A 15,000-nucleotide genomic window follows, 5' to 3' on the forward strand; every position below is an offset into this window, starting at 1 on the left:
ATTGATGAATATGAATTAGAAAATTAAGACACTGGGTTAGCATTTACTGAGCAGACGAGCATCCTCAGCCCACATCACAGGCACAGGTGAAAACAAGGGGCTGGAGCCGCTCCTTTGCCAGGCAGAGTAGCCAAAAATAAGCACTCATTGCCTTTTTAGAGGCAAAGGCATTGCGTGCCTTATTCAGGCATCAGCAGTTAAAAGCATCCCCTTCTTGGGCCTAGCTGAGGCTCTCTGTAAGGAGCACTAATTTTAGCCAAGTGTTGTAATGTGTGAGGGGGTTTTTGTGTGTCAAACATTGGCAGTGGGATCCTGCTTGCCTTCCAGCACCAAGTGCTCGCAGATATTGTCCTATACAATAATGCTTAATGACCATTGTCTACCATGATGATTTACATGCGGGTTTCATTTTGGGGGGTGAAAAAAAATACAAGTAGGAAAGGAAGAATTTTATTTTTTTGTGTTCCTGTGTTCCCCCTTCACCTAACACAAAAGACCTTTGGCTAAATAATCTTTGTGAAGCTGTGCTGCTGTTAGAGAAAGCATCTCTGACTGAAGTGATGGTGACCTCATCATGCTGGGGCGTAGCAGGGGCAGCCAGCACCCTGAAATGTGGCATTAGCCCCAGCACTTCTTCCACTGCCCACTTGGAACCACATCCAAATCCAAGGTGCCATTCTGTAGCAGACATGTTCTCACTTTGAAGTGGTGTTAAAATGTCTGTGCATGCGAAGAGGTGCTCTGATGCACCTCTGCCCCCCTCTCCATCCCCCTTGAGCCCGAGCCTGGCAAGGATTGCAGTGTGCCACCTCTGCCCACAGATAAATAACTGACAGCGTTTTAGCAGAGTCACAAGGTTCTCCACGGAGTAATTTGTTTTCTCCTTCACCACCAGGCCTTAATGTTTTCTTATAAACAACTATAGCAAAGCCCTGCTAGCAGGTATGACTTAGGCCGAGGATGTGGATAAAAGGCGAGGATGAGTTTCTGAGCTGACAAGGCCTATACTATGGAATTACTCTTCCCTTTGCGTAAAGAGAGAAAAATTCTGGTGGTTGAGGAACAAGCTTTCAACATTTGATCAGAACTCTGTGGTGTCCCACAGGTTTCCATTGTGGTGTGATAAAATGTCTGTTTTGAGGGTGGTGAGGCCCTGGTACAAGTTAGCCAGAGAAGCTGTGGCTGCCCCATTCCTAGAATTGTCCAAGGCCAGGTTGGATGGATTGGATAGTGGAAGGTGTCCCTGCTTATGGCAGGGAGCTTGGAACAAGGTGATTTTTAATGTCCCTTCCAACCCAAACCATTCCCTGATTTTCTGATAATTGGTGTATTAGGAAGATGACAGGGACCGGTGTGGCATAATCCTTGTCTCACCCCAAAACTACCCCACCAGCATTTATACATCCATTATTCCCTCTCATTCACCCAAACTTTATGTTTTTACTTTTTCCCTGTGTGTTCTGTATCATCTAAGCAGTTAAAGATTTGATAAGAGAAAGTTGTCAGAAATCAATTCTCCTTCCCATAATTGCACGGGTGTGATACAAGATCACACAGGGAATCTGCAAGAATTTACACACACCTGCAAACAAATAGCTGCTGTCAGTTCACATGGAAGATCAGATAAGGCCATTATCTTGTGTCAAACCTACCCGTGTGTGACAAGAGCATGGGGAGGATATGGGGCAGGAGATACGGGAGCACAAGGAGCAGTGGTGGAACTCATGATGAGCAAATTCAAAAGGAAAAAAAACCCAAATCTAGATTGCAAAAACTATCTGAAGATTTCTGGTCTAAGGGAAACTGCTGTGTTCAGAGATAGTTCTGTGCCTAATTATCTGGTTTTAATGTAGAGTATAACGAAGAAGTGATGTGCATGGAGGACAGGCTGTGCTGTACCAGCATGGGGCTGCCCAACATGAGGTCCTGGTCCTCGTCCCTCAGTAGCAAGAGCTTAGAAAGGGCTTGTCCCAGATGGGGACAAGAAGTAAGTGTTGTGCCTTCTGTGATTGGGCAGCTCTTCATCAGTGAGCCAAGCAAAAGTCCTTTGCAAGCTGCAAGGGAGAGGAGCCTGGAAAGGAATTTTTAATAGTATTTTTTATTTATTTTATATATATATAATATATAATTATATAATTAATATATAACATATTATGTGTATATTAAAACCACTTATATTGAATATTAACTTGTTCCTTTTGGCAGCACAATACCAGATTTGTGTAGTCACTGTTCGAACTCTCAATTGAAAACTATTTCCTGTCGAGACGCTTGAGAATACAGTGACTCGTATTTTCCTCATGATGTTGAATATTTTGGACCAAATCTTATCCCATCAAAATGCAGGTGTGACAAGACAGCACAACAGGAAGGAAATCCATCCAGAAATCACATTTGAGTACCCAGAGATGCCATTAGGCTCAACAGGCATGCTCAACATTGTGAACAGCCTGCAGAGAACAAGTAGATGTGGTGAATAAATAAGGCAGACTGAAGACAAAGGCTTTAAATACAAGTGTTTGTACAGTGTTAACTAGAAGCTACCAGATTGGATAAAAAGCCTGCAGGATGTAAAATAACAAATTCAAAATGAGAATTTATCAGTATCTAAGGGAAGCCATCCAGGTACTCCCAAGGAAAACAGCACTCACCGGAGCAGTGAGACTGATGGCACGTGGTGGAAGAACCTGTGCCATGAACATGTGGAAATATTAATGTAGAAGTTGATACCTTTTCCTCTTCCACATGTGAAAATAGTCTAACTTCACATTCCTGCAAGGTGTGGGGTAAAGTCTGGGAGCAGATACTGTAGTCACAGGGTGATTTAGATTGGAAAAGACCTCTTGAGGATCATGGAGTCCAACCATTCGCCCAGTGCTGCCTAGCCCACCACTAACCCTTGTCCCCTGGTGCCAGATCCACATGGCTTTTAAATCTCTCCAGGGATGGTGACTCTAACAAATAACAAATAAGAAAGTAATGAAATAATCGGAGAAGTTCAGTCTTAAATGGAAACACAGCTTGGAAGTGCCCATTCTTTGGTTGTTCATTCACTGATCTAATCTTGAAATGTCTTCCTGCAGCAAGGGAATTTGAGGCACTGAACCCTTCCAGTGGAAGATGTGTTACTCCTTGATCACTGTTTTTAAGAGCTTGTAGAGAAGTCCAGCATGTGCTGAAGGTGTGAAAGTTCTGCTATAGTGGAAATCTCAGCATCAATTCCTCCCTCCTTCTTGCAGCATGTTTGCTCAAAGGGCTATAGGCAGCTTATAGTCCAGAGAAGCAAACACCTCTAATTTTGATACTGGCAAAAAGATGCTCTGTGTTATCTTTGCATTCTTCAGCTGAGGAGCCAGATAGAATTTTGAGTAGTTTGTTGTGTTTATAGTATAGGTAGAACCTCAAGTAAGTGTTCCTAGAGCTTGTGAGCATCTCTTAATTTCCTTCCTACCTGCTCTCTGATTGAGATGTGGGTAACCAGAGACTCAGAAATCCCATCTGGTAGCCAAAAACTAAACAAAAAACTACAGTTTGGAAAATTTTAAGACAATCACTCCATGCTGAGATAGAATGGCGGGAATTAAGTGAGGGCTGTGATATTCACCTGTGAGGCTCTGAGACCACAAGAGGAAACAGCCTCAAGTTGTGCCAGGGAGGATTAGGAAAAAGAATCCTCACCCAAAGGGCTGTCAAGCTGTGGCAGAAGCTGCCCAGGGCAGTGGTGGAGTCCCCATCCCTGGAGGGATGTAAAAGCTGTGTGGATGTGGCCCTTGGGGACATGGGTTAGTGATGGCTCTGACAGTGCTGGGGGGACAGTTGGACTCAATGACTTTTGAGGGCTTTTCAGATTTAAATGATTCTGTGAATCTCTTACCTTTTAACTTTCAAAAAAATTGCATGTTTGCCCATCTTACAGAAAGATCCACAGAGGACAGTGAAGGTGTTTGGGTTTGAGTGGTGTTTTTTCTCCCTTGGTTTCAATTGCCTGGGCTCCTGATTAATCATTGAAGCAACATTTGCTCTGTTGGCATCAGCAGTGTAGGAAAGGAGAAGGGAACTATCTCAGAAATACAAAGAGCTGAGATATTTTGTGATCTCTTCCCACTCAAATGTATCCTTCAAATCTCATTCCCTCAGTCGAGGGAAATAATTTCAGTTACCCTGGTCACAGTAGAAAGCAGCCCTCTTTTTGAATGCCTTTTTTCATTAATGTAGATATGTTTCTGAGATGAGAAACGATGTTTCTTCTAATTACGGTTACATGTAGTTAATTTCCTTTTTTTAAAAGCTCAGTGTGAAAGCCAGTTTCCTTTAAAAAGGGAGGGGGGAAGAAAAAAAGTGATACAGCTGATGTTCCTGTTGCCTTAGCAACAGATTTATTTATTAGGGTCTGAAATGACATGAGTTAATATACCACATACCTGCTGATCGGCAAACTCTCCTATTTCAGCTCCAGTTGACAATTAAGTCCTGGACAGCTACAGCCAGGGGTTAATGTTACTCATTAGGAGAACTAGGTCATTACTGGGAAATCAAGGCACTTAAGGCAGCATGGATAAAATACAAAATTCAACATCTCAAGGAGTGAGGGTTTTTATGTTAATTAACCTTATTTTCCTTTCATTAAAAAAAAAAATCTTTCATATATGCCTATGACAGTGGATCAATTAATTGGGAAAGGGAAGGAAAAAAAAGTAAGCTGTAGTTTACTTTCCTCTCCTAGTTGTCTTCATTTCCTTTGGAAGGGTTTCATTATTTTATGGAAAATTCTTATGTCTATATGATGAGTAAAAAGGGTATTAAAATTAAGAAGGGAATCATCATGGAAATCAGCTTTACCACAAGGGAATGAGCAAATAAAAGCCTTGGAAATGAAAATAAATAAGCTTTGCTAATACCTCACCTAAGGAGCAGAATATAAGCCCATCAGAGCTTGGAGATATTTAGAGGTACTTCTTTGCTTCTTTATTAAGCAGTTACATAGTTATTTGACCTTCAGAAACCGAAACTTTAGAGAACTAATTCAAGTTGTTGGCAAATATTCTATTTACAGGAAGCTGATCAGTGGCGTAGCCAACAGTAACTACTGTAGTTAGTAATTGGCTTCTGATTTCCAGGAAAATTAAATATATTCTCTGAAAGTTTTATTAAGGTATCTGAGTGGGAGTTTTAACTTGATAAGTCATAAGTGATTTAATAAAGCTCTCCTGAAAGCCTTTATTTACTAACTTTTAGCAGGCTTCATTTTGATACTGGAGAACTTAATAGGCTGAATAAGAATGATATTAAAATGAGACTTATTTTTTTACTCACTGCTTCCCCAAATACGTTTGTTTCTTTCACTTTTGCTAAGCACTCTATTTTCTTTTCTGTATTTAAGCTCTGTGGCCCAATTCTGTGCGTAGACCAATTTTCACACAGAGAAACTTTCCTTCAAGTCCAGGTTGGATTGGGTTTGGAGCAGAATGGCAGAGGTGTTGGGACAAGATGAGCTTTAAAATCCCTTCCTACCCAAACCATTCCATGATTCTGTGATGCTGTGATTCCCTCTGTGCTGTCCAGATGCTCACAAAGCAGCCACCAATGCCATCCTCCAGAGCCTGTTAGAATAAATGCTTTGGCCATGGTTGAAAAACTGATTTTGAGTTAATGTAAGACCACAGCTGCATCACCTGGACAGCTGAAGAATATTTAGGCTTGGGACAGATGCATTACAGATTGCCCTAGCAGCTCCAGTAAGCTTGGCTCTCCCTTTTCCCAGGATGGGAAATTCATTTTATGGTGGATTTTTTTTTCCTTCCTGTATAATTGTGAAACCCAAGTCTTTGAGCAGAAGCACATGTGAAATGGGGGGATTGAGGAGTCCTCTCAAGGCTTCTCCACCTATGCCTCTCAAAGCAATCCTTTTCTACTCCATTCATCCAATATTTTGTGTGAATAGAGTAGAAATTGAAAGTTTTGGCCTTTTGAACCTCATCCTTCGGTCTTGGCCAGGCTCAGCTCCCTGGGCATCTCCTCACACATTGTCTTGTGCAGCAAATTTGCATCTCACTCTTCTCTGGTTCCTCAGCCTCTCTCTGTCTCCATTCCTGTCTCTGCAAGGAACATTCTACAATATATCCAAGATACAGTTTGCACTTTTACTAGGTAATGTTGTGTTTGTGCTTTTCTTTCATCTTGTTCCTCATATGTTCTGTAAAACTTTGGACGGGATTTTTCTAGATTATAGTCCAAGATAAGTCTCAGTTTTGGGGAACATCATAGGCGAGGACAGAAGAGGTTTTGTAATCCAAAGCCCAGCAAACTTAGCAGATGGTGCCACCAGTCCCCTTTGTAAGTCACAGCACCCTGGACCAAAGTATGGGAATAACCTTCAAGAGACAAAAATCAAATATTTCATAAATATTCCTCCCTATTTTTACCAGTAATAGGAGGTTTATGTTTCTTCCATCAAAGCTGGTTTTAATTATATTATAATATATATTTTAATTATATATTATAATTCTCCTTACTGCGCTACAACTGTTCAAGTCTCTTCACCTTCTTCTCCTCCTCCCTGCTTTCCTTTTTTTCCATTTTTTCATGCTTTTTTCCCCTTCCTTGTGTCCTCTAATTGCTGTTTTTTCTCGGCTGTGTTTGTGCAAACCTGACTCAATGCACTGAGTTGATTCCTCATTCTGGAAGCAGGGAGATTTGGAGTTACTTTAATCTTGTTGAATAATGAGCTTCAAGCCTTGGTGCCAAGAAAGTTCCTGGTTGGAAGCTTCTTCCTTGGAGATCCCAAAAGGATGAGTTATCTCGGGTACCTGAGCTAATTCCTCTCAGGGCATTACTCAGTGAAGAGCAGGATGCACTTTTTGACCCAGGCAGGGCATCTGGTGGAGTTTTAAGTAGCTGTAGCTTGGTTGTGTGAATCCATGATGGAAATCAGGGAGGGGCCACAAGGTCTTGTATGGTGGGGTCACCATTCCCAGGAAAATCTGTAGGAATGTAGTTTTTATGTAGTACTTTATACATAAATTTATATTTATGTATTTTTTCTGTTCTTTCAAGGAACTGTTTTAGTAGACTGTTGTCCACTTATTCCCATATTCATAACCATCTTATGATTGCCATGACATGACTTTCTACAGTATTTTGTAGTTGAATTGCAATAGGATACATTGTGTATGGTTATCAGGACTGTCAGGGTCACTCAGATATTTTATGACCTCCAAACAACAGGAAAACCTTTTGTTATGTTGCCTTTGGAACACTAAGGAAGTTAATTTTATTTTATTTTTTTAAATAAACTCTTTGAGGTAGTCCATAGCACTTACAGGGCTTTGTTGCAAATTGAAATAAAGTGTTCTGTTTTTTTTTTAAATCTGAATCCTCTACTTGGGGACAGCCAGACTGGCCAAGCTGGAATAAAAGAAATGAAAGGCACTGGAATGAAAGTGCATTGATTTTTACACCAAGGTAACTGAGACCAAATGATGGTCTTTGTCTTCAAAGCTTAATCTCCCTTTAGGAAATAAGCAGGAGGCTCCATGACTGATGCTGATCCTGAGATTTCTTTGGTTAGGGGACGTGCAATATTTTATTTTGAGTTTTTTCTTCGTGAGTTGTGAGGGGAGAAGAAGAATCTAAACAATAAACTCCCAAGGTTCTTTCTTGTTTCTTTTTTTATGAATCTCTTGTAGATAACAGGAGATAGGAGAAAATGCTTTTCCAGCGTAAAGCAAAATGCCACCCATTTTTCTCAGGCCAGCAATTTGAACAAATCAGAGGGTAAAATACACACTCCTCACTGTAAATACGTCATGGGCTCTAATAGAAAATAAAACACTGTATTTGCCAGTACTGTTTGGCTGCTTTTTGCCTCTCCTGTGCCATTTTTTAATTCCTTGGCTTGCAGAGGTGCTCTGAAAGCACAGGCAAGGATCAGGACCCTTTTTTGCTTGTAGGACCTACAAATTGCCAGCTAAAATTTATTCTGTAGGGTTCTTTTTCATGCAGAAATATTTTCTTCTACTTGACTCCATTTTCTGTGAACTGAGGGGGTATTAAATATTGTGGTAACTTTTGATGCTGATGATGCCAGACAATGTTTAGAGGCACAATTACAGCAAAGACATTTTGTAGAGCAGATCAGCTGAAAAAGAAAACTCACTGGACTTGAGAGTTGCAGTCTACCTCAACCTCATCTTGGAAATGTAAAAAGATGGAAAAATACTGTGATAAATTGGATAAATGGAAAGCAATTAACTTTTCCTTCATGTTTGCATTTTCATAGTTATTTCTTTTTTCCCTGTTTCTTTTCTAATTGTCCTTTCCTGGCAGTAGCATTCCCTTTTTTGCATTTATCATGAGCATTGTTACCAGAATTTGGTATTAGAATTTTAATTTTTTTTTGTCCCCTTTTTTTCCTCTCATAATCTTAACATAGAAAATGTATATTAAAGTCATTTGATTTAGGAAAGTCTTCTGTCCTCTGTGAAAATAATTACTGGATTGTATTACATTTCATGTACTGAATAGGCTTGTAACATGAGTCCTCTTCTTTAAGAAGAATATTATTCTACTAAAGTATTTACTGACTGTGATTCTCACCATATTTCTGTAAATGAAAGCTCCTCTAAGACCATATCTTGCAGATCTGGAAACCTGGGCAGAGCTGTCTTGAGGGAAATCAGTGTCAGGAAAAGACCAGAATTCTGCAATTCTCTGTTTTGAAGGCCAGGTTTATCTTTTATGGCCACACTTCTACTTTCTAACATTATTTGATTATAATAAACCTGCATTCAAGTTTTTCTGAGCTCAAGATTGAATGTGAAATATCAAAGTGTAATACAGTGCATAGTATAATGGAGGAAAAAAATCCCTGATATTGTTCTTCAGATTCAGTTTGGATGAAGTGGAGCCTTGGTTTTAATTCTGTAGGGTGTGTGTAGGTCTTCTATTTACTTTGTATTTATCCTTTTCCTCCCTGTGTTTGGATATGCCATACTTAGTTTTCACCAGGAATGTTTTAATTTTTTATAATTTTTTTCTCTTCTTGTGTTTTTCTTACTCTTTGCCCAGTACCTCTGCCTTCTTTGATGCTCATTACTTCACTTCCCTCAAAAAAAAAAGGATCAATGTCATCCACGTCAAGGTCTGTGTCTTGGAAACCTCATTTCCTTTATTTTTAATTATTGATTCTGTGCTCATGGACTTGCCTAGCCCCTCACACATTTCCTGTGCTCTGCTCCAGCCATGCTGGCTGATGTCCCCTGTCCCCTTCTTTTCTCCCAGGATGTCTCTTGGCTCACCAGTCCTTCATCTCCACGATTGCTGCCCAGCTTCATCAATAATGAATGATTCTTCACTGGCCTATTTTATCAGCTATTTTCTAGCATTCATTGTAGGCAGGCAGAAATCCATCTTTTACCTCTTGCTAGATATCCTAACAAATTTTTAAAAATATAAAATTAGAGTCTTGCTTCAACTTCTGAGGATTTTGTGCCATTTCTCACCTTTGACCATGACGTTGAAGTGATTTTGGGGAATTGGGAATTGCAGAAGGAGCTGCAGCCTCTGGATTTAAGGCACTGCCCAATTTGGGATTCTCTCCCTCTGAAAATCTCCCATGCTAAATGTTCTAAGATTAAGAGAACCTTTTTGATATGGCTTTTGTAACCCTTTCAGAATGTGTAGCACCTTAATGGTGGGACTCCATGGTCTTCGAAGTCCTTTCCAGCCCAAATGATTCTGTCATTCACAGAGATGTCACCACAGGGCAGTGGCTTTCACAAGCATTACATGGCATTTATGGAATATTTTCTCAAATATTAAGATGTTTCCCCCTGGTTTTGCATCATTTTTAACTGATAAATACATTAACTCCAGCTTTTAGTATGTATTTTTAATAGACTGCATTTATTTTCCCCCTTTGAACGAGTCCTGCTTTTTCACAACTCTTCCACTTCCTAATTGCATTGCTAGTTGTGCCTTCTTCCAAATCCTAAATAACTGTGATTATCACCATGTAGGATAAGCTTACATAGACTTAAAAAATTAAACTAAAGTCAGAGAAGACCATATGGGTTTCTTACTGAATTTCACCCAAATTCAAGAGATGAATATTCATTGAATAATGTAAAGGGCCAAGTTCTGCTATTTCTTTTTTTTTTTCCTGGTTTTTAATAATGTGTTTAACATCACTGGTTAGGGATGTGGGTGACGATAACTCCAGTTTAGGTGGTCTCCATGTACTCTCCTTCCAGTCCCAGCAATAGGTAAGGCTCAAGGGCTCAGGCTGAATTCCCAAAATCCCTGAAGAGCAGAAGGGTGTTTTGGAGAATGTTGCCATTGATTGTATAGAGGAGCATCATCATAGTGCTATGAGGTTGCTTTTTAAAATTACTTTAGGCTGAAAAGTGGGATGTCAAGTCATCAATTAATCCTGACAGCATCCTTCTGTGGTGAAAAAATAATATTGTCACACCCATTTTATGGCAGAAAATCTAAGGCAGAGACAATAATGGAGGCTCAGTAATGGTGGTGCTGCTCCCACCACACTCCCATTCCTTGTTCAAGGACACTTCTCAAAGTTTTATATCAGATTACAAAGGGAAGTCACTAAATCAGGATGGACCCTGGGCCACATCCCCCAACCCAGATCACTAAACCTCAGCCAGTTCCTAAGAGAAACTTCAAATGTCTCTCTGAAATTGTGGGTTGGAGTCAATAATAAAAAATCCTGGATAACAATGAGAGCTTTGAATATGGAGATTAATGTCTCCAAGGCAGGGCTCTCAAATCTGAACACAGGTGTGGTGTCTGCGCCTGTTTTGTGGCATTACAGCTGTAGTTTGGTCATTCTGATGTTTTTATGTTTTTAGGATGAAATTTAGAGCATCTTCATACCATGCCTAGTTCTTATTTTTCCTTTACCAGATGCATATCAAAATCAAGTGAAAATACAAAAGCATTTCAAATACCTCAACTAAACAACAAAGCCAGACCCTGGAGTCACATTATATTGATTTTTTCCCAAACATAATATCTTAAAAGAAAAGTTTGCATTTTAATATCAGGCTTTTATACTGTTTTGCAGTTCTTCTTCAGGAAATGGAGTATATATAATTAATACTGTTTAATAAAGCTCAAAAATGCAACAGATGCAGCCAAAAGTGCACATCATTTTGAGCAGATCTTTAGAGAACAGACATTCCATATTGTGTTCATCTTTTTCCACGATCACTGCTATGGCAATCTGGTGTGTTTAGCAGTTGTTGCTGAGTAAGGCAGACTGGATTGTATATGATTTTTTCCATGTCAGCCAAGAAACAGAGCTCTCTCCTTTTTGATGCAGTGAAGAGGTGGTCTTGTACTATTTATTTGTTTCTACCACTAGCAGCTAATACCTTCAGTATTCTGCAAGAATAATAATACACTGCAGTCTGTAGGTGCACGGGCCAGGAGGTTTCTGGAGGTCTTTAATGAAAATAAAATGCTTGTGGTATGGAGAAGTCACAAGAACTGATGGAGTCACTTAAGATGAGCTCCCAAACAGAAAAGCTACAAGAGTCACAAAATGTGTCATTAAAATCTGGGAGTGTCACCTAAAAGGGAAACAGTTTTTACTGGGGGATGGAAGGAGGATCACCTACAGCAGAAAACCCGCAAGAGCGGCTCCAGTGCAGAGGAAACGTTTCCCCTTTCAGCATTCCTTCTGGGTGCCAAATTTTCCTTCTGTTCTTCCCCACCTATTAAACAAAGCTGCAACTTCCAATTCCTATCAGTTTTCCTAAATATGTGCAGCTTATGTGGCTTCGCCGAGCTGTAAGGCTCCGCGTTCTCCTGCCAGCTCCTTGACAATGTGGCTCCAACAGCATCCTCCACTTTTGGCTGCCTCTGGGACCCCTGGTCTCTTCTGGAAAGCGAGAGGGAAAGCATATCCTTTGCTGGAAGGACTTTTTGTGACTGCAAAGCTGATAGCGGGGCTGTGAAGAGCTTGGAAGGATCCCTGTCAGCGTCGCGGCTGCCGAGTCTGTCGGCTCCGCGCGCGGGGACGCGCCGGTCCGCCGGCACGAGCTGAGCCAGGCTGGGCTCGTGGCATCGCTCACAGAGCACACACAAAGCCTGTCCAGGGGAAACTGAGGCTCAGGGGAAGCTCTGTCATGAATTACATCAGCTCCCAGAATTGTAGAAGTTCTCCTTGCAAAGCATTCCTAACGGGGATGTTCTCTTCCAGCCAAATGCGAATCCACGCGATCCCGTGTTGGCTCTTGGAGCTGGGCATTTGGAGGGAGCTCAATACTGGCAAAAGTTTCTGCACAGAAGTTACCTACCAGAAACAGGTGGCTCTTTTTAGCATGAGGATGCAGCAAACTAATAGAGATCTGAGATCTTTGCAATTGGGAGAAATACACCCTGCAAACCAGTGCTTGCATCCATTTGGGTTGTTGGAATTGCCGTGGAAACTCCTGGTTCACAGATGTGAAACAAATCACAAGGCTTGTGCAGTTGCATTCCTCCTTATTATTGGGAACAAAACAAATTGGGGGGATGGAGGACTTCTTAAAGTGATTGTCTGGCTTTATTTTAAGAAAATGTGTCAAATTCTAAAAAGTCTACAATTCCTGGAGGTTTCTGAGCCTAGGGAAGTCACATTAATTATAAGATTAATTTATTTTAATTCCCTAAACCAAAAATATTGACTGAATGAGAAATTAGCACGTGTAGAGCTGCAGATGTCATTTGGTTTCAGATTTCCTGAATGATATAATTATTAATCTTTCATATACTAGTGTGAGAGACCTACAGATTCCATTCTACAAAATTACTCTGTGAAGAAAGATACTAGGACGGCTGAGATATAGATTTTTCCCTTAATACAGGAAAGAAAACGGTGGAATTTTCTAAATAATAAATAAAACCAAAATATTTTAAAGGCATATGGTGCACATCTGTTGAAATACAATAATTTAAAGCAGAGTAATTAAATGCAAGATATAATATTCACCTTAGAGTGAGGAAATTATCTCATTCCATTTTTAATATATCTTAAGGAATTTGGGAATTTTAAATCATTTGTGATACCTTTTGAACCTTTCATTCTGTGCTAGTAGAGAAGATGGATTGGAAAATTGGGGGGTTAATTTATTTTTAGATAACCTAACTTACATTTCATGCCATTAAGTGTCAGACCCATACAAACCTTTAATATTATCTTCAACTGAAATTATAAATAAGTACAAGTTTCTTATATTCTGTTTTAATTTCCAGTTAACTTCTTAAAAATCTAAAGGTAGAAAATGCCTTGTGATAGTTTATTCCTTTCTTTACCCAAAGCACTGAATGGATCAAAAGCTTTTAATGAGTATAACATGAATTCCTAAAATTCCAGTTTGAGAAATCCTGTAGGTTTAGGAGAAGTTTTTGTTTAACCTGTTTCTCCTGAAAAAAAAAAATGTAATGGAAGGTACATACATATTTTTGGACAGGGAAAAAAAAAACCCAAACCCAAACCCAAACGCGTTTTTTTTCCTACGCATTTTTTAAATTAATTTTATGCTCAGACCATCTCACTTTCAAAGCTGGTAATTTGAAGAGTAAATGCATTGTTTGAGGACAGGGAAGAGATAGGGAAGAATCTGATTAAACTGAGTTTTGATCCCAAGTGCTGTGTTGAGGAAAATGTTCAGCCATGCAGGAGAAGCAAAGAGGGAAATTATTTGAATAAATTCAGTCCCCAAATGTACAATTTTAGAGGAACAGTGTTCTGATAAGTAAAAAACCTCCCATAATTTCACAACTAAATGTAGACAATGCTGAGATAAATTCTGTTTGTTTTAAGGGAACATGACAAAGATCCTGAAACTTTCTTTAAAGTCCTGATGAAGCTGAAAGAGCAAGATCTGACTTTCCATGTGTCCGTGCTCGGAGAGACTTTTAGTGAAATTCCAGGTACCTTTCCTTTTTTCTTTACTTTAAAGTTACCATGAAGTGGATACTTTCAGAAGTAGTTTTCATTTTTGTATTTTTGATCCTAAAGAATGTGCTTAGAATTTTCCTAGTTGGAAAATGAAATAATATTGATACATTGTAAAATTAAAATTATTAAAGACAGTGAGCATTTTTTATTTTACTTGGCAGTGCAAGACCTTATTTATGACTTGTGGTTCAGTAACACTTCTGTATTTATTTAAACAGGAAGATAGGTGTGGGTGATTGGATGATTCAGATAGGAAGCAAAATCTTTCAGGTCAGGGTCACTCATGTGAAATCCAGACTGAGATTTTAGCAGGTGAAAACACTTAGTTCCCTCTCAAATGTGAGGTTAAAGACTGCTGTAGAGAGCTTCTGGTTTGTATCTGGCATGAAAGTGATCATTAATCTTTAATATTTTTATACCACTCTTTTGGACAGTCCTTCCGTTTCTTGGCTTCTGCAGAACCACAACTCAGTGAACAGTTTCACCTGTCTGGAAAATAAATTGATTTTATTCAGGCGCACAGTTTTGTTCCTGAGACATTATAGCAATAAAGAGAATGATCAAATCCTGTTCTGGGTGCACTTGTAATAAATTAAACCTTTTAAAAATGTACAGTAATGACAAGCGAGTGTCAAAATATCCGATGTTTTAGCTCGTATGTGTTTTCCAAAGTGTAGACTTGCATCCTTCAGCCTCATCAGTCTGCAAAAATAGACTGGGGATTAGTTTATTTGTCAGTTCTGTCATATCTGTTGCCTGCTGGACTGGTGATATTTCAATTGGTTTGGTTTTGATTTTGCCATTTTTAAGACACCAAGAAGTTGCTCTGATCCAAATAACTTCTAGGTCCCCAACTGAGACACAGCTGTGTTGGAAAAAGAGGCAATAATTCAGTAGCAGGAAATTCTTCATGTTTTCTGTCCACTTCCTTTTCAGACAGTTTTCTGAAAGCCTGTTCTTCCAGGCAAGCCTTATCACAGATCCCAAGGCAACGTTGCTTTCCAGACTGAGCGCACCAGATTTCTTAGAAGGAG

General features: G+C 39.6%; 1 protein-coding gene across 10 annotated transcripts in view; it reads left to right on the forward strand.

Annotated features, from left to right (window-relative positions):
• Positions 1 to 15,000, forward strand: part of GTDC1 (glycosyltransferase like domain containing 1) — a 274,478-nt gene that overhangs the window by 137,903 nt on the left and 121,575 nt on the right. For 9 of the 10 annotated variants that reach the window (XR_012581891.1, XM_074547857.1, XM_074547858.1 and 6 more), the window contains one exon: positions 13,829 to 13,938. The exons of the other annotated variant lie outside the window; for it this stretch is intronic. Coding sequence is in view for 8 of the 9 variants with exons in the window: in XM_074547857.1 (XP_074403958.1) it covers positions 13,829 to 13,938 (110 nt within the window). In the remaining variant the exon portion in view is untranslated. The remainder of the gene's footprint in view (positions 1 to 13,828; positions 13,939 to 15,000) is intronic. 10 annotated transcript variants of the gene reach the window in all.

This window comes from Zonotrichia albicollis, chromosome 10 (genome assembly GCF_047830755.1).
Source record: "Zonotrichia albicollis isolate bZonAlb1 chromosome 10, bZonAlb1.hap1, whole genome shotgun sequence".
NCBI classification, from domain to species: Eukaryota; Metazoa; Chordata; class Aves; order Passeriformes; family Passerellidae; genus Zonotrichia; species Zonotrichia albicollis.